Source organism: Pogona vitticeps, chromosome 3 (genome assembly GCF_051106095.1).
Source record: "Pogona vitticeps strain Pit_001003342236 chromosome 3, PviZW2.1, whole genome shotgun sequence".
In the NCBI taxonomy this organism is placed as follows: Eukaryota; Metazoa; Chordata; class Lepidosauria; order Squamata; family Agamidae; genus Pogona; species Pogona vitticeps.
In genome coordinates, this window is record NC_135785.1 from 76,357,501 (window position 1) to 76,382,500 (window position 25,000).

Sequence of the window (25,000 nt, forward strand, 5' to 3'; positions counted from 1 at the left end):
ATACTATGAACATCCTGTAATATTCTTCCCTGAGACACCCTGTGTCAACTTAAGAGCTTTAGGATAGAGTACAGTGGACTTAGACTTAATTAGACTTAGAACAGAACCATTGCAATCAACAGAGTTTAAGCTACCTGTGACTGACTTCAGACACAATTTCATTGGGTCTGCTCTAGGTATGACTCAGTTTGGATCAAGCCCAATACATTAACAATCATGGCAGCGTATTGCATGACATCACACCAATACTGCAGTAACCTGGTGATCATGTCATTTCCACTCTTTGCTGTTCTTTCCCTTTCTCTTTAAGTATTCTTCTGTTTGCAGTCACAGTTGCTATGATAAAAGGAATCCATTTGGTTGGGCAGAAAACCACTTGGCTTTCTAGGGCCCATTCTTTTGAAGTAATGGGTGTGGAATTTACACTATGCTTTAACATTCATGTAAACCAATCAATCAGACTGATCCCAAAGCAGCCGTGGTACAGAAAAAATTCTTGTAGTATACAATTAGTTTTTATTATGCTAGTTTCATTTTCTGCTTTGAATTAAATAATTTTTATGCCACTTGCAAAAATAAATAGTTATATTTTGCTGAAGATGCTGAATTTGGGGGTAGATTACTATTTAACACACCACAGGGCTAAGCACAATTTCCTGAACATATAATGTTCCTAATTCTTGTTATTTCTCACTATTCATTCATTCATTCTCTCTCTCTCTCTCTCTCTTGGGAAAGCAAGAACTAGGAGAGGATTTAACCTTCTTAATTGTGAACCTCATTAGTGATGGTTGCCAGGCAAAACACACACCTACTTTTAGTACATATGAAAGAGATAAACAATACGTCATAGACTATAATGACTTTTGTGCTTGGGGCAATCTTTAATTATTGAATTTTTTTTTGTTCTCTTTTTCCTTAGTTATTACAGAAGAAAAACAAATGGGGCAAAGGAGAGTAACACTTTATTTTTGATACTTAACTTATATATTTGCTTTGTTCATCACTACATGTTATGTATTTCGTACTGTATATGCATTAAGAAACAAAAGATTGATTCACTTATGTGATATGAAAGCCTCATTCTGATTTTTTGAGTTCTATAACATAGTGTTACTGTTCAAAATGGCCAACTGCATTGATTTCCCACAGCATGTGGTTTTCTTCAATGCCAGCAACACCATGGACATATGGCACTGGTCTGGAAATAACCCATTGGCTCTTGGACATTTTGCCACTACAATGCAGAACCCAACTGCATGGAACCAAGCTACTAAGCTAGCACAGTAACTTTGTTCTATTATAGCATTGTCACTTAAACAATGTACTAAATCAGGCTACAATCTAGTCTGAATGCAAATGCTACAGATGTTCATCTAAGAAAGCACAAAAAGCTGGGGGGGGGGTCAAAGCAAAGGCCCATCTAGTTCAGTGTCCTGTTTCCCAAAATGGCTCAAGCAGGAAATGAGTCAAGATTCTTTGACCTCTGGGGGGCTGCTCAACAACTGATATTTAGAATTAAGGTGCACTGGATCCCGCAGGTAGTCTATAGACACCATGATTAGAAGCCAGTGATCTGATGTTTCTCGTAACTTTCTCGTAACTTTCTCCAATTCTCTTACATCTGTCAGCTGATAGCCATCATCACATTGGGTAGCAGCAAATTCCATAGCTTTTCTATGCACAGTGTGCAGGAGTACACTGTTTGAGGAATTACTTCTTTACTTGTAGTTAAGCATAACTTGTCACTGATTGGAGGAGTTTTGCAAGCTGTTGTTTTAAATAGTTTAGACCAGACACTGATATAGGCTGGGAGCCAAAGATTTTTATCTGAATCACTTTCAGGGGATCCTTATTCCTTGCACAACCAGATTGCATCCTGACACCAACTATTTACACATTGTCACAGATTTTTGAGGTTTTGGAACATTTATTATGGTTTATATCAGTGATGGCGAACCTATGGCATGCATGCCACAGGTGGCACGCAAAGTCCTTTCTTCTGGCACACAATGAGTTAGTGGCCCTCTCACCCGCCCTTGTGGATAGAAACCTTTTGAAGTGGCTGCAGCCGGAATTCCCCCTGTCTCTTCCTGTTCTGTGTCCATTGCCCCCTTTCTCTTCCTGTTCTGTGCCTGTCGCCATGATTCCTCCCCCTTTGTCTTTCTGTTTTGCGTCCATTGCCATGATTACCCCTGCAACTGCCACTTCCGGTTCCGGTCTTCCGGGTGACATGACAGCCACTGCTTTCTCCCCCCCCCCCAATTTTGGGCATGCGAGTCCAAAAAGATTTGCCGTCACTGGTTTATATGGTGTTATATATTCTGGCATAATTAATTTTACCATGTTATTTTTGTGGGATCTAAGCCCTTTTGAGTACCATCTCTGTGCTAGTCAGAAATGTGGGAAAGTTTTTTTTTTTATGGCATATAAATTCCATGAACAAATAAGTCATTCTCAAATTGTTTACACTGTTAGAATTGTAACATTGATAGAAATGTATGGATTATATATATTGCAATATGTAAATATTAGTCAATATATCTACACTCACAAAAAAATGGCGGGAGAACATCAATGACTTTTTTATTGGTTCATTGGGTAAGTAGGTTTGGCCTTAAGTGGATGATAAGTAATTATCTGGCTTTACATTTTTGCATATGAAGCATAAGAGAAGCGGTGACTTTATACTTATCCCTAAGTTTAAACTATTTTTTTCCCTTTGCACACTAGCTCTTTTGTGAAAGCAGATGAGAGGTCACTTTTATTGAATATAAGTGGAGGAAAGCATGTCTTTTCTCCTACAGAACCTTGGTAGGGTCTTAATCTGCTGCAGTAGGGCAGAAGAACAGGAAACTGACCTCACGGTAAATTCCTTATAGAGTTGGTAATGTTTTTTTAAGGATCCACTTAAAATTACATTCATAATCAGAGAATGTATTTCTAGACTACGGATTATGGCAAGCCAATATAAAATAAAATAAACTGAAATAGCAAGAAAAAAACTGTAAAACATATAGGAAGAATGAAAGAATGTTATGGCTGTGTATTGCAAAATGTTACATGTTAGGGAAAAGAAATTTAAGCCAGAAACAAACACAGAAGGAATGATTTTCTTTTATAAATGTAATCAGAAATGCTAATGTTCTGTATTTTACTGGAATGATCAAGAAGAGAAAAGTAAATATTGTAGTAAAAGAGAAAGTAAATATAGTAGAAATATAAAATATGGTGCAAAAAAGCATTGCAAATTAAAAAGGCATGTAAATGTGTGCCTACCATTTTCCAGATAAGAAGGGGCCGTACCTTCTGAGGGGTCAAGGCGGCGAGCCCGCCTTCCATGTTTGGAGTTGTTGTGTACAAACATGTTGTCTGAGACAGCCAGAACGTGGCCATCCACATTGACTGTTGTTGATACAACAACCTGGGGGGGAGAAAAGAAAAGAAAGAAACACATTTCCTTTTTGAAGCATATAGATTCAGAAAATGTGGTATACTACCTGCAATAAACCTTATTTTTATGGACATACTGAAATCATACAGTTTGTTTCTTTTCTGCCTACACAGATTTATTCATTCACTTCTTTTTTGGCTATCAGTGGAGATTTTTTAACTCAGTTTTTTCTCTCCTCAACACTCGCCACACTAATTAGAGTTTAATCTCCTATTATGGTAACAAATGAATTCAATTCAGGGAAAATATTCTTCTAACCATTTTTTTCAGAAACGTCCCTCTAACCATTCATTTTAAAAAGCTACTGTTTTGATTGATCTGTTGATATATTGATTAGATAGTTTATCCAATTAAAATCTGTACACTTGAGACTGTCTTCAAATGAAGAATTGAGAGTACTCCAAGTCAGAGGGGAAAAATACTTTTTTCATAAATGAGTAACTACATATAACTGTCTGTTTTCTCTCCAGAAATGGTCTCTAGGTCACTTTCACAATTAAATTTGCATAGCTACCCTACCATCTAGTCTCTTTTGGGGAGAGAGCAGAAATTGGCGGAACCACATTATTTGAAGTCCTACCAGGCTGTGCAAGCAAGGAAAACAATTAGGAGTAATTTCCAGCCTCCCCCACCCTTTAAATTGTTTCTATTCTAAAGTGGTGCCTTGCATTACGAGCGCTCCGTTTTACAACGAAATTGCTTTACGTTGAAGGTTTTACAATCGCAAAAGCGATCGCAAAATAATGTTTCCTATGGGGGAATTTCGCTTTGCAATGATTGGTTCCCTGCTTCGGGAACTGATTATCGCAAAGTGATGATTTTCGGCCAGCTGATCAGCGGTTTCAAAACGGCCACTGGGTAAAAAACATGGCTCCCCACTCCTTTCTGGGATGGATTCCTCGCTGCACAGGCAGCAAAAATGGCCGTGCTATGGAGGATCTTCGCTGGACGGTGAGTTTCAAGCCCCTAGGAATGCATTAATCGGGTTTTAATGTGTTTCTGTGGGCTTTTTAATTTCGCATTACGAAATTTTCGTAAGACAGCGATTTCGCTGGAACAAATTAACGTCGTAATGTGAGGCACCACTGTATTGGAAGATAAAGGGAGGACTGACAAGTCCAGGACTGGTGTTGTTTTCCTCCCATTAGGGAGATCTGTCAGGAGCACCGAAGGACTTTGAACCTTGTGGCTCTACCCCTCCCAGCAGATTCATGGAGTAACTCTACGATTTCTTTCTTTGGCTTCCATTATTAGCATCCACATGTCAAAGAAGCACTACAAAGTTTATCCAGTCTCATGGAAAAGGCTTATTTTTAAAAAAATCTTCAATTTGCTATTGAGGAAAACTGGGCATGTAAGGGCAATCATGCAAACAGTTTTCCTTTTTCATTCACCATCCACTGCATGTCAGACATGTGATTATTTATTCAATGGCTGAATGTGAGGAAGCACAATTAGCAGCCGGCTAAATATGTAGAATCACTTGTGTGTTTGACCTTATGCAAAGTATTACAGTGGGGTCTCTACTTAAGAACTTAATCCGTATTGGAAGGTGGTTCTCAAGTTGAAAAGTTCTTATGTTGAATCTGCATTTCCCATAGTAATGCATTGAAAACCATTTAATCCGTATCTGCTCTTTTCCGTCCATAGAAACTACAGTGGAACCTCTACTTAAGAACTTAATCCGTTTTGGAATGGTGTTCTTAAGTTGAAATGTTCTTAAGTTGAAGCAAAATTTCCCATAGGAATGGACTGAAAACCAATTAATCCATTCTGGCTGTTTTTTTGTTACGCAGAGGTGCGTTCGTACATTGAAGCATTAGTTCCCATAGGAACTAATGCAAAGCTGGTTAATACGTACTCTCCCACTAGGGGGAGAATTTTTTTTTAACCTAAGATGATCTAAGGTTAAAAAAAGAGCAGGAAAGGTTTTTTTTCCTGTTCTTATCTTGGATTTCTGTTCTCAAGTAGAATCAAAATTTAGCAAATGGAGCTGTTCTTAAGTTGGATTGTTCTTAAATAGAGACGTTCTTAAGTAGAGACCCCACTGTAGCATTCTAACCAAACAGTTGTGTGGTAACTTGAAGTTTAACAAGTATTATTTGGCACCAGCTTTTGTGAACTCACTTCTTGAAATATATCACTTCAAGGCTGTGGTTTTCCCAGGAAGAAGTATTTTTTAAAAAATCTCACACAGTGGAAAAAGTGGATTTGAATGCTTTTTCGGACATTAAAGGACTGCAGCCTTAAAGTGACATAAACTTTTTCTGAGAAGACAACTGGTAAAATCCAGCTGGTGTTTGAATAAAGCTTGCACAACTTGCCATGATTGAGTATAGCTAATTCACAAAGTACCAGAGTGAATCTTAGCTATATGCCTAGTCATGCACCTGATTGCACAACTAAGATGTCTGCAGCACCTTGTTAATCAACCACAGTTAACTGCAGCAAGTTATGTAAACCTTATGATTCCAGACCATTAATATAAAGGAATTTCAATCCATGAAAAATACCTGTTCTCAGGTTACTGTACAAGCTGATTAATTATGTTATGCCAACCAAACTTTCTTTAAAAAACTGAATATGCTCTGTTCTTATGTCCAATATCAGAGTTCATCCAAGAAAAAGAGATCACTATGGGTGCTAAGTTCTCCTTAATATAATTTTTTTAAAAAATGTTTAGGCAAATGCACATCTATAACCACAGAATTGTGACCTGCACCCTAAGAGTGCTATTGCAAAAAATAAAAATAAAAATAAAATAAAATAAAATAATGGAAAAGGAAATTATTATGAAAAGCCCTTGCCCGTTATCGTGAGTCTATGCCTAGGTTTATTATCTTTTGTTTAAAATGCCACATATGCATATAACAAGATCCCTCAGCCAAATTTATGAAATGATTTCAAACCATTCAGTCATCATCTCCATACTCATTTTAACCACTTCTGTGCTGTCACCCTTGGCCATTTCCCCCCCCCCGAAGTTTTTTAATATATAAACTTCATATATATGCACCATTTTTTTTTTTTTGGTAAAAAATTGTAGGAGGAATGGTGCATCCTACAATGAAAACACAAGGTAACTTTCTCTTTGGAGAATACTGAGTCCAAGACATCAGATGCAAATTCTTTCCTATTTTCTTTGTTTTAGGTCACCTTTGATCCTGGTTTCTTCCCCACATGCTGTAATTAGCTATCAGCTATTACAGCACCTTCTCCAGTATATTCTGCCTCCTCTGAGGCAGCCATCTGTGTCCCCCTTGAGAGAAGCCGGAGGGTGTTTCTCAAGAATACAGTGATTCTTTAGCCTCTGCTGTTTTCTCTGAAGAGTCAGACTGTATTGCTTCTCCAGGACATCCATTACAAGAGATTCATAAAGTTGGACTTTACCTCCAACACCCCAAATTCCAGTCCCTACAGCCACATTATTAAAGCAGTTGTTTTTAGCTTTTAATGAGTTTTAGAAGTGACTGACATCCTCAATTCTAAACACATATAATGCTTCCAGGATTGAGGTTATCCAAGAAATTGCCAGAGAATGAAGCTTGTTAAGTGTAATTCCAAGCAAAGTTGTTTTTCTTACAGTTGCTAGAGCACAATGTGTTTTCTAGAGAGAGAGATAACTATTTAAAATACACATTTTATTTTTGCTCCACCACTGATATATAGGTCAGTAATCACAAAGGAAAAATTCTGTAGTTCAGCAAAAGTACATATGCTCTCTCCTTTGTTTTATTGGTTCATTCCTGCAGTGCAGCTAAAGAAAAATGCTGAGATAGTTAAAAAAATAAGTTGGAAATATTGTGCAAGTCCTGGCATACTGATAAATCTACTTAAACCTTCTGAGAAGTAGGCATACGAGCTATGGAAACCCAAAGATGTCTTTCTAGAGACTTTCCAATAGCTTCACTGCAAACCACAAGATTACTCATGAATGATGCTTGATTTAGTCACTGGTGAGACAAGAGGTGCATTTCCACTCATTCTAGGTTTCAATTTATGCTTTGTTCATATGGATCAATATTATCAATGCCACATGCACCTGAGCTGCATGAAAAATGGAGGCTTGGTGAAATTGTTCTGAAGGGTAGTTTTTTTCTTCACTACACAAATATTTACTGTTAGCTAGCTTCACTTGATTGGTTGACTGTACAAAAAATCTCTAACACAGGGTATCTGGCAATGTTCGACTACAAGGTATTCTTTCCAAGACCATCTCTGGGGCTAAAATATATTCCTAAATTAAAATGTTGCATTGTTCTGCAACTGATACCAATAAGTTAAAACAATAATTCTCTGTTGAGGCTAATACTCCATGGTCTTGAGTCACTCTTGTTCTTGTGTTTGTTTTTTGTTTTAGAAAATATAAACAAGTAACAAATAGAAAACCTCTATCCTTTTAAAAACTTTATTTTTTTGGAAAAAAAACACTAGTCTTTAATCTGGAGAAAATTGCAAAGATTAGACCAAAATTCAAGATTTTTTTTTTAAAAAAATCACTAAACATATTGTATTTGGCAGATGCAAAATGTTTCTGTAGATTTAACTTCTCAGTGACAGAAAAAAAGTTTTGAAGATAGCACTGTTACCATTTCGAAGGCTTCAGTGCTTCTCTATTCAGTCATACATATGGGAATGCCTCGGTGCAGGCCTGAGGCTGGAACCTTCCAGTGTCTCAGTAGGGAAGCAGCTGCTATTGAGTTTGTGCTTATTTGGGGTGGGGTGGGGGGGAGGTTGCAGTAAGTTACATACTTGCTTAGCCTTGTTCAGATCACTGCAGGAGCAACAGCTGAAATAAAGTTAGGAAGAAGAGGACCAGAACTCATGCTTCTCTACTGAGAGCTCTTGAAGAACTGAAAAATATATCTTTCAATTAAACCTGCCAGCTATTCAAGATTGATAGCAGGGTTGAAATTAAACTAGTTGCATAACTTTTTTCCATGCCTTGCAAGCCTTCTGCAGTATTCTTAACTCCTTGAAATCTGTACCTGGAATCTTCGCATATCTCGTGGGTTGCCTGCATTCTTCAAACAGTTTTGATTGCACTTGAGGAAAAACTTTAGAAAAAATCTACAAAAATACAAAATTAAAATTTGTTAGGAATGTCAGAGATACAGAACATATATAACAACGCAACAGACTCTGTAACAATAACCTTAAGTGATGTTTTGTTGCAAATCAAATATTTTCTTATTATAAAAAAATAAAACTGGAAGTGAAGACAATACACACAGTAGCATAGCTTAGGACAGCTGCATTTCCAGTTGTGAGAAGATGATGGACACCTTGGGACAGGCAGTAAAATATTGTAATTAAGTGGTAAGGAATTTGCTATATTAACAGCCAAGTCTTAAAAATGTTTACTAGGAAGTGAATTCACACATCCAATAGGGCTTGCTTCCTAGTTATTGTGCTTGGAGCTACACACGGAATCTCTAATATGTATACTTACTTATGAATAAGTCCCATTAAACTCAGCAGGACTTATTTTTGAACACAAATATGCAGGAAAGAATTTAAATTGTTTAGTACAAAGACAGAGGACTATACTGTATCCTATGGGAACCTATTGTATTTTAAAAATAAATGTTGAAAGTAAATACTCATCATAATAAATAACACCTTACAATTTCTTATATGGTGGAGTTAAAGAACAAGTGTAACAGTTTTTTATTTGCTCACAAAATATGCAATCTGCTTCATGAAAATATGTGGAAAATCTTTTTAGCTTATTTGCATACTTTTTACGCTGGCCCTATCTATATTGGAGAAGGGAACAGAAGATGTTGATGTTTTTAAAGTGTAGAGACACCTTGACAGCTATTCAGCCTAGCAATGTAAAAGTCAATTCACCAAGCATAGATGTTCTACAAGTCAAGTTGAATTTGGTTCCACCTGGCCCAGCTTAGAATGACAACTAAAACTAGATGATACAGGTCCAATTATCAGTTAGATGGACTAGGTAGGCCTTGGTTTGATCTTGCATGACTATTCTTATACAACACCTTAATTCAACAAGAAGTTCAAATGAGGCCTCATATCTCATTTGAGCTTGACTGATGATTGATTGATTTAGTAGACCACCCATCCATCCAAGCTACCCTGGGCAGGGCACCACACAGTCAGACAAAAACATCAGTACAGACACAAATAAATATCACTTATACAACATCATAAAAAACAACAACATTCAAAGAGCGACACATTAAAATATTTAAAAAATTACAATGGCAGTATCGTTCTCTTAAGGCTGGTAATTTCAACAGGTTTCCATTGATGGAAATGCCTGTCTGAACAGCCAAGTTTTTAGAAGTTTTTAAAATGTTAACAGCAAAAGGGCCAGAAGGATGTCTGGGGTCAGCATGCTCAGACAACCCACCTGGGATGAACGTGTAGGACGGGCAGTTCTTGGTGGAAGAATGTGTTACTGCTTCGTTACTTTTAACAATGTCCATTTCTTTTCTGAAAAGTGAAGTGCCTTAAGATACATCTGATCTGGAACTTAGCACACCGTAGCCTTCCAATCAGCTCTTGCCTAAGTGGTCTGTGTTTGATCATGACAGCTTAGTTCTTTCCTCACTCATGATTCCCACCTAAAATCTCCATTTTGCCAACTCATTTTTTTTTAAAAAATGCTTTAATTGGTGCTGCAGGTTTCCTTTTTGCCCACAATATTAAGACAACACTTACGTTGGTTCCACAGATTCTGTTGGTTTATGTTATTTGGGGGCAATGATTACATCTAGGCCACAAATTAAATTATACACATCACTCTTGTGGAGTCCCCAAGAGTGTAGCAATTTAAGCCCTCTCTCCTTTCAATGAAGCATTCATCAACCCTCATGCTCATAAACATTAGCTACACATAACAACAGCAACTCTATGTAAGACAACTCCAAGTCTTCACAGGAAGAAGCAAGGGTTCTTGCATAGTGGCTTGCTGAATTAGACTGCTCCATCTGGTGCACACTACTCAGTAGCATGTAACGGGAGAGTAGGAAGGGACAAACACGTTCTCTTTTTCCTGACTCCCAATACACCTACAGCATGGATGTAGGGAACTTAAGTGACCTCTGCAGCCCAAATGATTTCACTGTTTGTGAAGGGCGTGCTGGAGATTATATAGTCCCTTTCCCTATTAATAAAATGATTGTGAATAGCCACAATTATCCCCTGGTGAATGAACTGTAAAACAAAATAAAGAACAACCATGCACCTGCATTTTCTAGCCTTTATATCAAAGGACAGAAGTATGAACCCACAAAACAAAAAATACAAATCAACAAGGAACATCACTTGCTGTGCTGCAAAGGATATTATATTGAATTTTCTTGGACGTTCTATAAAAATTCATTCACAAATATATTGCTGCAACAATTCTACAAAACTGGATTCAAATAATTAGTTTCCTCTTCTACTTATTAATTTCTCTAGTAGCATTCAGAAGATTTCCCACGTCTTGTCTCTATCAAACAGTCGATTCCTCCTATCAATTGCATTATTGAAGAAAACCAAGCAATGTAACTTAGGAAGCTGTCTTACCTAGATGTGGTATTGTATCTACAGTATGTTTTTTTTTAACATTTCATGACTGGAATATGTGTGTAAATGAGGTGAGGATTAAACCTTTTCTTTTCCACTACACTTTTGACAACAATCCCCCATATAGACGCTATTAGTTGCCAATGTAAGTCCTTCCAGGGTTATTAGGCTGTAGATTAAATACCTATTTACATACTTCAAACTATCACGTTTTAGCCTTGGATGTGATGGGCTTCTGAGCAACCTTGTACTATTGTTGATAGTGAAAGTATCTCAATCAACCTTATATATGTATGAAATTGAGACTGCTATTTTGTTAGTAGGTGCTAGTAGTAAGGTTTATTTATCAGCATCTCTAGAACCTCTGATGGCCTGTTTCTGCAGCATTTTCACTGGTTGAGAACAATCCTTATTTCATTCTAATTCCTATATATACTTCACATGGCCAAAATGTGTTCTATAAGCTACTGTAGGGTTTCAGTTCTAGAATCCTCAAACATACTGAGATAATTGTATACATGTTTATTTATACCATCACTACTACTGCCACTAGCCAGTAATATCATCAATGTCAGTGCAGATCTAAGAAAAACACCTCCTCCTCCTGAAGACTTTACCATCTACAGTACTGTGTTTCCCTGAAAACAAGACAGGGTCTTATATTAATTTTTGCTCCAAAAATGCATTAGGGCTTATTTTCAGGGGATGTTTAATTTTTTTTCATGTACAACAATCTACATTTATTCAAATACAGTCATGTCATTCTGGTTGCTGCACAAGGGTGGAAGGCGGGGTTTCACTTAACTAGAGCTTATTTTGGGGGTAGGGCTTATATTGCGAGCATCCTGAAAAATTATACTAGGGCTTATTTTCAGGTTAGGTATTATTTTCGGAGAAACAGGGTAAGATTCAATTCAAAGAAGACACAAGAAAGAAGAGGACAAGAACTTGGAGATAATCATGGGAAGAATATCTATTAATACAATTTAAAAGTTTTTATCCTTAGGAAGTAGCTCTACACGCTTTAGTATCCTGGAGGCTATACAATAACCTACATACTCCTCTCCACCCAAGAGAAGGAGAACCATGGGTCTTTCCTTGCAAATCTTTGCCATGTGGAGGTGGGTGAGAAAGTTCAGGGCTGTTTGTTCTTCCTCTGTTATCAGAACGCCACCCTGCAAATGACAGGGTGTATTTCCCACTCATAGTTTATGTTATTGAAACCAAAGTGAGACAAACGTTTTTAACCATCAGCTGAAACAGGACAAATAAAGAGGCAAATCAGCTTTCTCCCCAGTTTTATCATGACCCTGCCTTCTTCTTCCATGCTTGCTTAATTGTTCTGCTTACATTACATTAGGACATCAGGACTAGATCATTCTAAAGTCTGCACAGATAAGGTAAGTTTTGAGATGGAATTTGAAGTAGCAAAACTAAGATGTTCTGAAATGCAGTTCCAAGCCTAGAGAACTGCAGTGGAGGTATGGAGCCATTCGATCCAGCAAGGAAGAGCCGAGTCGAAGAAGAAACAACCGGAGGAGGAGCAAAGATGACAGAGAGGGATGTATTATGATAGCAGTGCAGAAAGTTGGGGATGCAAAGCTATGATGGTATTTGCAGGTAAAGATGAGCAATTTGTATTGGATTCAGAAGCAGAAAGGAAGCTAACATACAGTTTTAAGGAGAGGTATAATCGAGCTGGCTGGATACCTGAGTAATTTCTGTATCTGGCTGCAGGGCCAGGGGTTGGGAGTTCAATTTCCCACTATGCTTCATGTGAAAACAACCAACCTGCGTAGGTATGGGCAAGCTGCACAGGCCTAGAGTGTCCTCAGAGGAAGGGAATGTAAACCACCTCTGAGGACTTTTCATAGAAAACCCAGGAAAGGGTCACCTTAAGTCATAATCAATTTGATGGAACATTATTATTATTATTTTATTATATGATCTAGCTCAAGGATGGGACCAGATGTGGACCAAGCTTCCATTATTGACTATGCTGGCTAGGGCTCAATAGTGCTGCAGTCCAACAATACTTGGAGGGCCGAACATTCACCCACCTCCAGGGTATGCTGTCAAAGAAATGAGAAAAATGAATGATTTTCAGTGCAGAATTCTCAAAAGAGATGATCAGCTTGAGGTATGAACGTGGATGACCAAAGAGGGTTGCAATAGTCAGGGTGAACAATTACAGTGGGGTCTTGACTTGAGAACTTAATCCGTATTGGAAGACGGTTCTCAAGTCAAAAAGTTCTCAGGTCAAATCTGCATTTCCCATAGGAATGCATTGAAAACCATTTGATCCGTATCTGCTCTTTTCCGTCCATAGAAACTAATGGGAAGCTGCTATTCCGCCTTCGACCACTAGAGGCGGATATTTTGTTTCTTTTTTTCTTAGGTCAAGAAAGGTTCAGGGAAGGCAGGGAAAATACAGTCCAGGCAGTACCAGGCAGTCTGAAGACTCCTAATCCACTCTCTAAATGCTGGGAGGAGTGAGGAAGCAGACAGGCACCCTTTTCACTGGCCAACAGTTAACTGAAAGTTCAAATTTTGCACTTTCCCTGCCTCCCACGTGGTTTTTTTTCAGTTCTTAACTCAAATCTAAGTATGTAAGTCAAGTCAATATTTTCCTATGAGAGTGGTTCTTAAGTCAAAATGTTCTTAACTCAAGCCGTTCTTAAGTCAAGACCCCACTGTACCTTGTAGAAACCCTAGTTCTGTGATTGAAAGTGAGCAAGAGGCTGAAACAAAGCTGTAATGTCAGACTATAGTGATGGGAACAACCAAGGAAAAAGGTAAAGCTTCAGTTTACAAGCCTATGTTCAAACACAAGATTCTGCTCAGAAGTAGTAAGCAATTACTACTGTAAGCAATTACACAAATGACACTTCAAAATGCAATTTGTTCCTATTCCACTTGTTTACATGCACACGCATATATATCACAGTAATTGCATAAATGACACGATTTGTCATTAACATTTGAAGAAATATTGTATTTTACTAAGAAGTGTCAAATTGTGGGTTCCCATACTTTATATTTTTAAAGAATGATTTATGAATGGGATTTCCAATGCAAAATGTGTAGTGCTTAATATGTTGTTTTAATATGTGCGGTGCTTAAACTAGAACTGAAGAAACTTTGGCTCGGAATCATTGCTCTCAGCTAAAGTATCTTACAAGACTGTTGTGATGCTCTAATGCAGGGGTTTTAAACTCAATTTACCTGGGGGCCGCAAGAGACAGAGTCTGGGTGAGGCTGGGCCGCATCAGATTTTCTGCCAATCAGAGCAAGAGCCTGAGGAAGCTGCCCAGGAGTTTCCTTAGCTGACAGACAGACGGGCTGGCTGGCAGGCTGCAGTTCTGGATGGAGGGTGCAAGAGGTGCTGTCTTGAGAGAGAGCCGGCGAACGAGGCAAGGCTTTTTTTTACTCTTGACAGCAGAGGATGTGTGGGCGCTTTGTGGGGGCAGGCAAGGCGAAGGCCACAAACTATCATCTGGGGGGCCGCAAATGGCCCCCGGGCCGCATGTTTGAGACCCCTGCTCTAATGGGATATTTGATAAACAGATACTTCAACTAGTATATCTATAGGAATTAACTCTTACTTATCACTTACAACAATATATTAAAGTCTCGCTTTCCCTCTATGACAAAAAAAGGCATGGAAAAATCAAAAATATATAATAACAGCATTCCTGAATTATTTGAGAAGCAATGAGGAACACTGCTGAAATAAATAAATAACACCTTATTATATAAATTACTATTATCAGCTGCTGTGTTTCTTATGACAGAGGACAGTATTTTTAAAGTATATTAATACATTTTTACTACATCATCATTTTGTGTTTCATAACGCATTCCAAGTTAATTTGAATACATATTAATGTTTTTCAGAATAAATTCAAAAACAAAACATAAATGGGCCACATTTGTATCTCCAGATTATAGTGTAGTTCTGTGTCAAGACAGTCTTAAAGTGCCTGTAGGAAATCAACCCCAAGTGCTCACTGGAAGGACAGATGTTGAAGCTGAGGATCCAATACTTTGGCCATCTCATGAGAAGAGAGGACTCCCTGGAAAAGACCTTGATGTTGGGAAAATGTGAAGGCAAGAGGAGAAGGGGACGACCGAGGATGAGATGGTTGGACAGTGTCATCGAAGCAACCAACATGAATCTGACACAACTCCGGGAGGCAGTGGAAGATAGAAGGGCCTGGCGTGCTCTGGTCCATGGGGTCACGAAGAGTCGGGCACGACTAAACGACTAAACGAACGAACAATAATATAAAGCATTCAGAAGCGATGACCTAAGAAAAAATATTTTTGACTCATACACAGATTCAGAAATTGAACCTGAGGGGACTACCAATTGTAACCTGCTGCTTGAACCAGGAAACCCTCCTAATCTATAATTGTTAAAGTACTATAACCCTATTCTGACTGGTGGACACTTATGGATATGCATATAGTAGCTCAATATACTGTGCAACTAAAATACTTCTCTTACATGCAAAATGTTTTTAAATGTAATGGAGACACCTCCACAAATCTAGACAATTTTATTCGAGTTGCTTCACCCAAGCCAGTGTCTTATTATCCTATTTTTAAAAATTAGCCTGTTTCTTTTTACCTTCCCACACCTTATGATTTATAAAGTAAACAGCTGATTTCTATCTGTCTTAGGTACCCCCCTTTTCCCATGAAGTCCCCCTCAAGAACTACACACTGATACAGGCACTACACACTTGCCTACTTTTTTCAAAGAAGTAGCCATTTTGGCTTGTCTCAGCATGTTGGCAAAATTAAAGGGGAGAAAGAAGAGGGAAAGAGAGGACAAACAAGCAAAATACTTTGGCACTTTAAAAACTAACAGATCTCTTTCCATGTGAGTTTTCATGGAACAGAATACAGTACATTTCTTATGATATAAGGAGTGAAAATACAATTTCCTATATATTTATACATATACATATTTCTATTGTGCTGAGAGTCATAACCGAGCAAGGACACATATAACAAATAAAGTGATAAAGTGACAAGATCTGTGAACATAGGAATTATCAAGTTGCTAATTACTTGCTGCAGTGATAAAATTTATGCCCAGTAGACTAGGCTATCACAGAAATGCTACAAGTTGTTTCTGGGATAGAGGTCAGAGTTTGTCAAGAGATATAGTGGTGCCTCGCAAGATGAAAGTAATTTGTTCCGCGAGTAGCAGCGTCTTGCAAAATTTTCGTCTTGCGAAAAGCGGTTTCCCAAAGGAATGCATTGCAATGCATTCCTATGGGAAAGCTTGCAAGACAAATGAATTATTTTCGTCCTGAGAAGCATCGGTCTTGTGAAAAAAAAATCGTCTTGTGAAGCACGGCCATAGAAGAAGCCGTCTTGCGAGTCACCAACACGATCGCAAAAACAATTCGTCTTGCGGGTTTTCGTCCAGCGAGGCATTCGTCTTGCGAGGCACCACTGTATAATACTTGGATGATATTACAGAAAGCTAGGAGAGAGAGACAGAGAGACAGACAGAGACACACACACAAAATACTAAGAAGCCTTGATCTCTATTTAGGCCCTTAGAGATGCACTGAAATATATGTAGCTAATTTATGCTATCTCCCTCTTCATTATTCCTTTTTTCTACAATAGTCACTTTGAGATCTGTAACAGATGTCCCAGGAGGGGAAGTGTTCTGAAACTGGTTTCTTAGTGTTGTCATTTCTAATGTAAGATTCTGTGCCCATTTATTCTTAGTGCAGAGATTGTCCTGCACATCCTATATAGAATGGAACTACTTGCAGAAGATGGCATAAATCACATTAATGGATCAAAGAGCAAATAAACCCTTGATGTCATGGCTGATGTTATTGGAACCCTTGATGATACTACAAATGTAAATATGGGAGCACACCTGGCAACTGGGATTGCAACAGGGCTTTTGCTCCTGTCTTTGTCTCTCTCTGTTTTGCTGCCTCTTGTTTGTCTGTAATAATTAGTTCGAGGTGTTGTCTGTAGTCATGCACAGGCTGCTCACACGAAGTATGGGAGAAGGAATTACTGTTGTCCAGAATTGATTGCAGTTGGGAAGTACTAATTTTGTTTTTCTCTCTAGCGTCGTGCTTCCCAACATTGGGTTCCTAGATGTTTTTTACTGTACCTCCCAGAAATCCTGGCCAGCACAACAGTGGTGAAAGCTTCAGGGAGTTTTAGTCTAAGAATATCTGGGGATCCAAGACTGGGAACCATTGATCTACTGGGTCTTTCTTGTACCAGGTTGTCTAGGTATCAGTTTGGCTCTCTGAACTTAAGTGGCTTAAAAACAGTATTTAAAGCTAAAAGCAGTAAACATACAAATACTAGAAAGGATCAAACAAATACACAAAAATGGTAAACAAAAGCAACACTAAAAACATTCAAAGTAGTGAGTCACAATAATCCATTTAAAAACACCAATCACTAAAGGAAAGTTTAATGACTTGCTACTTAGATGAGACAGTGTTACGCTTTATTATCTATATTCTTGCGTGGTCAGGATTCTGACCACTATGGAGATTCAAATAAATATAATGGACTGTCTGTCTCAAGTGGATTCTGATTAGAAATGGGTGTGAACTGGAAAAATGGAAATTAATTTCAATTTGTGATTTGTCAAGGTTTCGGACATCCAAGATATATGCCCCCCCACAGAAAGTGCCCCTTAGAAGTTGGGGGCCATCAATTTGGCTGAATACGAATCAACGAATTAATGATTTTTGATGAATTTTGCAATTCTGATCTTAAAAATTTGCTACTCTTTAAAGTATTTTGCTTTTTGTCTCTTCCCCTTTTTAATTTTGCCAGTTAGTTTACCTTGACAAGTATCACCTCCTCCCCCTTTTTTTCTCATTGTACTTACTAGACGAATGTTCCACATATAATAATTCCCATAGAATAGCACTACACTAGAAAGAATGCAGGATTGTTTGGAATTTGAATTGCAGATGTTATAAAAAAACAAATACAACTTATAAAATGCATGTACTGACCAATCCAAAGCCAAAATGTAATATGGGGGGGGGGCGACAGCAGGGAAGCATTCACTTTAAAAAAGCCTTGATTTCTCTGATCCTGATTAGCCATTCCTGAAAGGAATCTTTGAGTTGTTCCCAGGACAGAATCTGAAATACCTTAACATAATCTGGAGTGAGGAATGAAATTAAGATCTGGAGCTATGCCACATGAGGCAAACTTTTCCAACTGTTTGTTCAGACTGTCCCCCAGAACTAGCTTTCTCTATTCAGAGTCCCCTATACTTACACAGTAATATGCAATTTCAGGCCTAATTAGCTTCCTCCTCACCTATCTGCAAACCTTGGCATTCTGTGTGATAAGGCAATTGCTCTTTATTATTAATAAATTCATTACAACGTTTGCTAGCTACCTTTCCTGCGCTCAAGACAGCATGCACTAAAAGTAAAGCAAATCCAATAGTTTTTTTAAGTGACAGGAAAAACAGCACAGTAAAAGTAACGCAATCAATCAGATTTCAAACAGAAAAGATCTACTTTGCACTCTTTTTCAAAGGCCAACAGAGGGTGAGTCATGAACCAAGCACGGGGAGAGTTCAGCCACAGCTTTAGAATAATTGATATAAGCGCCCTTATTGTTCCCATGATAGTTTTTCACTTTGTGTGCATGGAGCAGGTTTTTATAAATATTATAAATAAGAAGAAATGTTCTCTGAGATATGCAAAACCATGAGTTAACCAAGGACAGAGGGGAAATATGGCTTCTTTTACCTAAGATAAGATTTTGTTCTGGCAGCACTAGAGGCTACACTCCTGCACCCAAAATCTCAAAAGTGCAAACTTGAAATTCCTCTCCCAGTGCATGTTCAGATTTCAAGAATTTTCTTCGCTTTCCAGATGCTGGATTAGAAACAAAACCAAACTCCTCCTTCTCACCCTTGGTTTTGCCAATAGCAACTTAGAACAACCCAATGCCATCCCAGCCAGCCTTTCCTAAATGGTTGGTTGCTCATGAGGAAGAGATGTTGGGGGAAACACTACCAAAGACTAATCTAATCTTAGAACTGTAGAATGGGAAAGCACCCTATGGATCATTGAGTACAACCCCTGCTAGGGAGGCACAGTGAAGAGTTGAACTCACAACCTTTGGCTCTACAGCCAGTTACCTAAACCACTGAATGTTTACTGGAACGTGTGAAGCAGTCATACAGCTTAAAACTATGGATTGTATCCTTATTTTACTATACTACTATATTTTGTTCAGATTTTACCACGAAAATAATTAATTAACACCGAGACCCCTTAGATCAATAACATAACTTGAGGAAACATGCAACAATTGACCAAACACAACATGAGGACAGATAAACAAAATATATACTTGGACTTGGGATCACAAATAGGGAGATAATAGGGAGTAGTAAAAAATTTACTCTAAAGTACAGTTTATTAAAAAATGATCAACCTCTCCATTTGAATCAATTTTTGTTAAATTTGTGGGAAAATATGTAAACAATCAGATAAATAGCATCTAAACCTTGTAAAAGATGTTCAAAATACATCACTAGCGTATCACCACTGTGCTAGATAAGCTGTAAGTACAGGGGATCTCTTCATCACATGTGGCTACAATATCCAAGATTTTTAAAAATGGAAAAATATAGTTAATTGGATACGTATAAGACTGGCAAAAAAAATGAATATGATACTGACCTTCTTGTTCTCGTTAGTCATTGGTACAAATGAAAATCTAAACACTGAATTTCATTAACACTTGCAATAGCTAGAATGGATATAGCACAACATCGGAAAACATTGAAGGGTCCAACACACACACAGATAGAGCTTATGGGAAATGGTCACTTTAAAGAAATTAAGCTTAAAACAACAACAGGTGCTTCAGGCAGAGATGACTTCTGTTAAAAAAAGGTATGTTTTATAGATTTTATGGCTTCTTCAAAGCAGATGCACAGATTACAAAGATAATAACTTTTTTAAAAATATAAAGTTTTGTATGGCATTTTTAACTGTTATTATTATATGCATCCAAGATCAAATCAAGCTTGAACTACCTCTGGAAACCAAAAAGTTGAGCCTGAGGCAACCCTATTTTGGGCACATAATGAGAAGACAGGATTATCTGGAAAAAAACAAACAATGGTGCTGGAAGAGGTTGAAGGCAACAGGAAAAGAGGAAAACCAAATACCAGATGGATTAACTATATAAAGGAAGCCACAAGCTTGAGTTTGGAAGAGGACAGGACATTTTGGAGATTGCTCATTCATCAGGTCACCATACGTCACGGGTGACTTGATGACACATAACAACAACAAACTGTATGATTTGAGTAGTTGTGAGCTCCCTGAGTCCCCTATGGGGAGAAAAGCAGCATATAAATAAATGAAACATAATAAACAGCAAAAAAAATCCTGTTATGGAACAAAACTATGAGACATTTTACTAAGGAAAGCATTTTAATAATATCTGTTGATCAGGGTTTTTCTAAGTATTCTCTCTCTTTTTTGTATTTAATATCATGCTTAACTTTATATTGTACGATTTGGAAAAAAATGAAAAAAAAGAACAGGAGACAATTAGTCAAACTAATATTTAAGATAAAGGCTGCAAAGAGAGCTTACTTCGATGTCCAGATAAGCGAAGCTTCCAACCAGCAGGCGGAGTTATTCCATATAGTATGTGACCTATCCGGAATTGGTCACAGTGACTGGCCTCCCCGTAGTATTTCACCTGACCATTTTGCAGCCTTTTAAAAATCTAAAGTGGAGGCCATCTGCCGAGACCTATCCCCCTATTTGAAGCCAGTAGATCAAGAGACATCCAGCACTCTGTCCTGTCCAATGAAGATCACTCACTTTCAGCCGGTGACATCACTTGAGGTTGTACCTCCTCCTCCTCCCTTGACCCTTGCCCAACCTGGCTAATCAAAGCAGCCAGGCCCGTAACAACTGAATGGGCCACTGCTATAATAAATGGGTCTCTCCAGGAGGGCAGGGTTCCCTTTGCCCTTAAGGAGACACTCATTAAGCCCATTAGGAGGAAATCAAGCTTGGCGGCGGACGACACTGGCAATTATAGGCCCATCGCCAATGTTTCTTTCCTTAGCAAGGTAGTAGAGAGGGTGGTTGCCAATCAGCTACAGGCTGTCTTGGATGAGACCAATGCCCTGGATCCATTCCAGTCGGGCTTCAGGCCGTGCCATGGCATGGAAACAGCATTGGTCGCCCTGCTTGATGACCTTTTGAGGGAGGCCAAGGGGGGCAAAATGTTCTTGTTGGTTCTCCTTGAGATCTCAGCCACCTTTGATACCGTTGACCACGGTATCCTCCTGGGGAGGCTCTCCAAATTGGAGATTGGTGGCCTAGCTCTTGCTGGGCCCCAGTCCATTTTGGAAGACCGTTCCCAGAGAGTCCTGCTTGAAGAGAATGTATTGGTCCTGTGGCTCCTCAATTGTGGGGTGCCCCAGGGATCAATAATCTCTCCAATGCTGTTTAAAATCTATATGAAGCCTCTGGGTTGGTTCATCTGGGGGTGTGGGGTTTTGTGTCTTCAGTATGCTGATGACATACAGCTCTACATCTTTTTCCCCCAACAGCAGTGGATGCCATTGAGTCCCTTGAGCGCTGCCTGGGGGCCGTACAGTAATGGATGCAGGAGAATGGACTGAGGTTGAACCCGGACAAGACAGAAGTCCTGAGGGTTGGCGCCCCTTCTATCAGTGGTCTGGGAAGCTCACTCTCTTTTTGGGATGGCAACTCTCACCACGAAGAGTGTGGTCTGCAGCTTGGGGTGGTCCATGGATGGACCCCCAAGCTGTCCTTACCATGGAGTATGAGGTGGAGTCTGTGGTCCGATTCACCCACTTACATCATTCTCCACTTACATGCCCAGCTGCGCTCCTATCTTGATGTCAGGTTGCTCACCACTCTGGTCCCTGCACTCATAGTCTCGAGATTAGATTACTGCAATGCTCTCTATGTGGGGCTGCCTTGAGACTGCTGCGGAATCTACAAATGGTCCAGAACATGGCCGCCAGATTATTAACTGGGGTGAAAAGACACCAACATATTTCCCCCACTCTGGCGGCTTTACACTGGTTACACGTTCGCTTCTACATTGATTTCAAGGTACTAATGCACACATATAAAAGCCCTAAACAGTTTAAGGCCTCGATACCTGGCAAAGCGCCTGTCCCCACCTAGCTCTATTTGTGTCACTTGATCAAGCCAGACTGGAAGGTTGAGGGGCTTAACCCCAAGAGAGGCCCGGAAGGAGAGAACAAGAAACCAGGCCTTCTTGGCGGTGGCCCCTCATCTTTGGAACACCTTACCCCCGGAGATTCGACTGGCACCCTCGCTGGGATTTTTTAAAAACAAGTTGAAAACTTGGTTCTTCCGCAGGCCTTCCCCCCTCCCATTACATAGCTTGGATCCTGTTTTCTTTATTGATTTTTCTGCTCTTATCATCAAAGTTATTTCAATGCTCTTTTTATCTTTATATCTGGTAAGCTTCCCAGAGTAGATTCCCGAATCTAGAAGGCAGGGTAAAAATGGAATGAATGAATGAATGAATGAATGAATGAATGAATGAATGAATGAATGAATGAATGAATGAATGAATAAATAAATAAATAAATAAATAAATAAATATGAAATTGTTCTGAATTGAGCAAAAGGAAAAACTGACCCAATCGAAAAGTAACCAATGACCACAGACTGATACTAATGTCCACACAGAATTTCACATGATTCACCCATGTGTGTATTCACAGTCCAAGAAGGCAAATGTAATTCTGTGAGACAATAGGTGAAACCAATTGGCTCTTGTATATGGAGGGCAGCTTGTTTGGGTATATACTTGTGGTTGCTTCTCACAATCTGTTTTGTTTTTCTCATTTTCACCTGTCCTGTATCTTTCCTCCTCCTCTGTGAACAGTCCCTCTGGACCTTTTCTGCAGTGCCCTGAAGAGGCCCTTCTGTGGCACTGGCAACTACAGATACCTCCCTGTTTTTCTGAACACTTTTTGTTTTAAAAACTAACTAAATGAAAGGTTGAGCACACTGCACATTTAAATGTAAGCATGTGGGTTGCTTTAAAAAATGCAGGACTGGGAAATGGTCTCTTCCATACTAGTGCATCATTTTCATCCAGGTCTAACTTCCTCCCTGAACTTCCTACTTCAGATTTGGAGGCTGAGTGATGATAAAACACCATGCCAATAGTTTTTAATTTATTTATTTTTTTTGACTCAACCATTTTCAGAAGGTGCTGGGAGTCAAACTGAGGATCTGCTTGGATTCTCTGTTTGGCTACCACTCTTCACCCCTTTTTGTCTTGCTTTCGGTCCTACTTTCTGGTTTGTCTTGCAACCCTGGCTTGCTCTCCCATCCTGACATTTGGCTTTGATCTTTGATGCTTAACTCTTAGTGCAACTCCTGATGCTAAACTCAGATGGAACCTTTTAAATTAAATTGCTTAAAAAAAGCTTTGGCTTCAGAGAGAAGATTAGGATATTCTATTGCTCCTTAGAAGAGATATCAGTATTGATATCGATACAGAAATATCAATGTCTTAACTACATATTAAAATATACACTACCATTTCCATATATGTTGCTCAATGTATTATATTTAGTTGGTAGGAATGCCTCTTCTTTTGGAAATATGACCAAACACTGTCAAATATGAAGAATAATACTAGTACATTTGCAGTTTTTTGAGTGCTTACAATATATCAATTACACCGTCTCAGCAACTCTTCAAATAATATTGTAAAATAAGTCAGAAAATCTTTCCGCATTGTAGCTTGAGGTTGACCTACTGATGACATAATTGGATAAAGTAAATGCATAGATCTAATGAACTGGAATCTAGTTTGAATAAATTGAGTATGCCAACCAGTGTGGTATAACAGATAGAATGATGAACTGGGGCTCAGGAGACCTCGGTTCAAATCCTAGCTCAGCCATGGAAACTCACTGAGGGTGGACTTGTGAAACCACAAGTTAAACATCTCACATACTTGAGAACCCATGCAGGAAGACAACACACACCACATCAACCACAGATTCTTCGAAATATCCACTACTCTATACCACTGAACTCAAGGCTTATGAAATGTAAAACAGGCTTATGAAAATCAAATTAAATTCCCTTCATCCACAGAATGCCCAAATAACTAATCTTTACACTTACACAAGGAAACATAATATTCCATATGAATGAAAAAAAAAACATGAAAAAGGAACTCATTTGCTAAACATTTGGTAGCTCTATAACTGTAGCACCGAAGTTTCAGGCACCCCTCTTCAGCTGTCCTCATTTATCACAGTACCACAAGGTAAGAAACAAAACTTGGTACTTTTCAAACAGTGGTAGTCAAATTATTGGAAAGCTCAGTGCATGCTATGTGCTTTAATGGCACATATTTATCACCAGTTTTGTTACAGCTATATTCTTGGGCACTTCAAATGGGATTTTTACATTTAATGGAGTGCTGTCTGCTGAATGTAATAATTTTATAATTTTTTCAGTTTTTTTTCTGTAAGGCACAAAGGATAAATTTCAAAGAGTGGAGTATAGATTATATATTAGCATCTTATCTTATTTTACTAACTGTTTAAGAAAGTCTGTTACATTGGTCCTCTGTTAGTATTTAACTCCTTGGTGCAGAATGTCAGTTGTTAAAAACTGAATACGTTTGAAGTGTTTTCACATACATGATTGTGTTGCTGGAATGTGGTGAAGAAAGGTGAGGACAACATTTCAAATAAACCAATCAAAAGGACATTTCTTTCAACTTTCACAGGTTTACTTTGTTTGTTCAATTTTTTTGCATTTTGGAAAATCAGTTGCAAAAATTTCTTTTAAAACCTATTGCTAAAGAAAAGCATGTGACCTCTTCATTAAACTGTATTATCTACAACAAAGATCCATTGTTTTAAAATTAGAATTACACCTTTTATTAACTCGGCTCACC

The 25,000-nt window shown here is 38.5% G+C and overlaps 1 protein-coding gene across 15 annotated transcripts in view; it reads right to left on the reverse strand.

The window, feature by feature from the left end:
* Window positions 1-25,000, reverse strand: part of EBF3 (EBF transcription factor 3) — a 232,018-nt gene that overhangs the window by 61,601 nt on the left and 145,417 nt on the right. For 8 of the 15 annotated variants that reach the window (XM_078391220.1, XM_020786107.3, XM_020786105.3 and 5 more), the window contains 2 exons: window positions 8,443-8,524; window positions 3,280-3,424 (listed from right to left, as the gene is read on the reverse strand). In XM_078391220.1, coding sequence (XP_078247346.1) covers window positions 3,280-3,424; window positions 8,443-8,524 — 227 coding nt within the window. The remainder of the gene's footprint in view (window positions 1-3,279; window positions 3,425-8,442; window positions 8,525-25,000) is intronic. The other 7 variants (XM_078391222.1, XM_078391221.1, XM_072995400.2 and 4 more) reach the window with 1 other exon arrangement.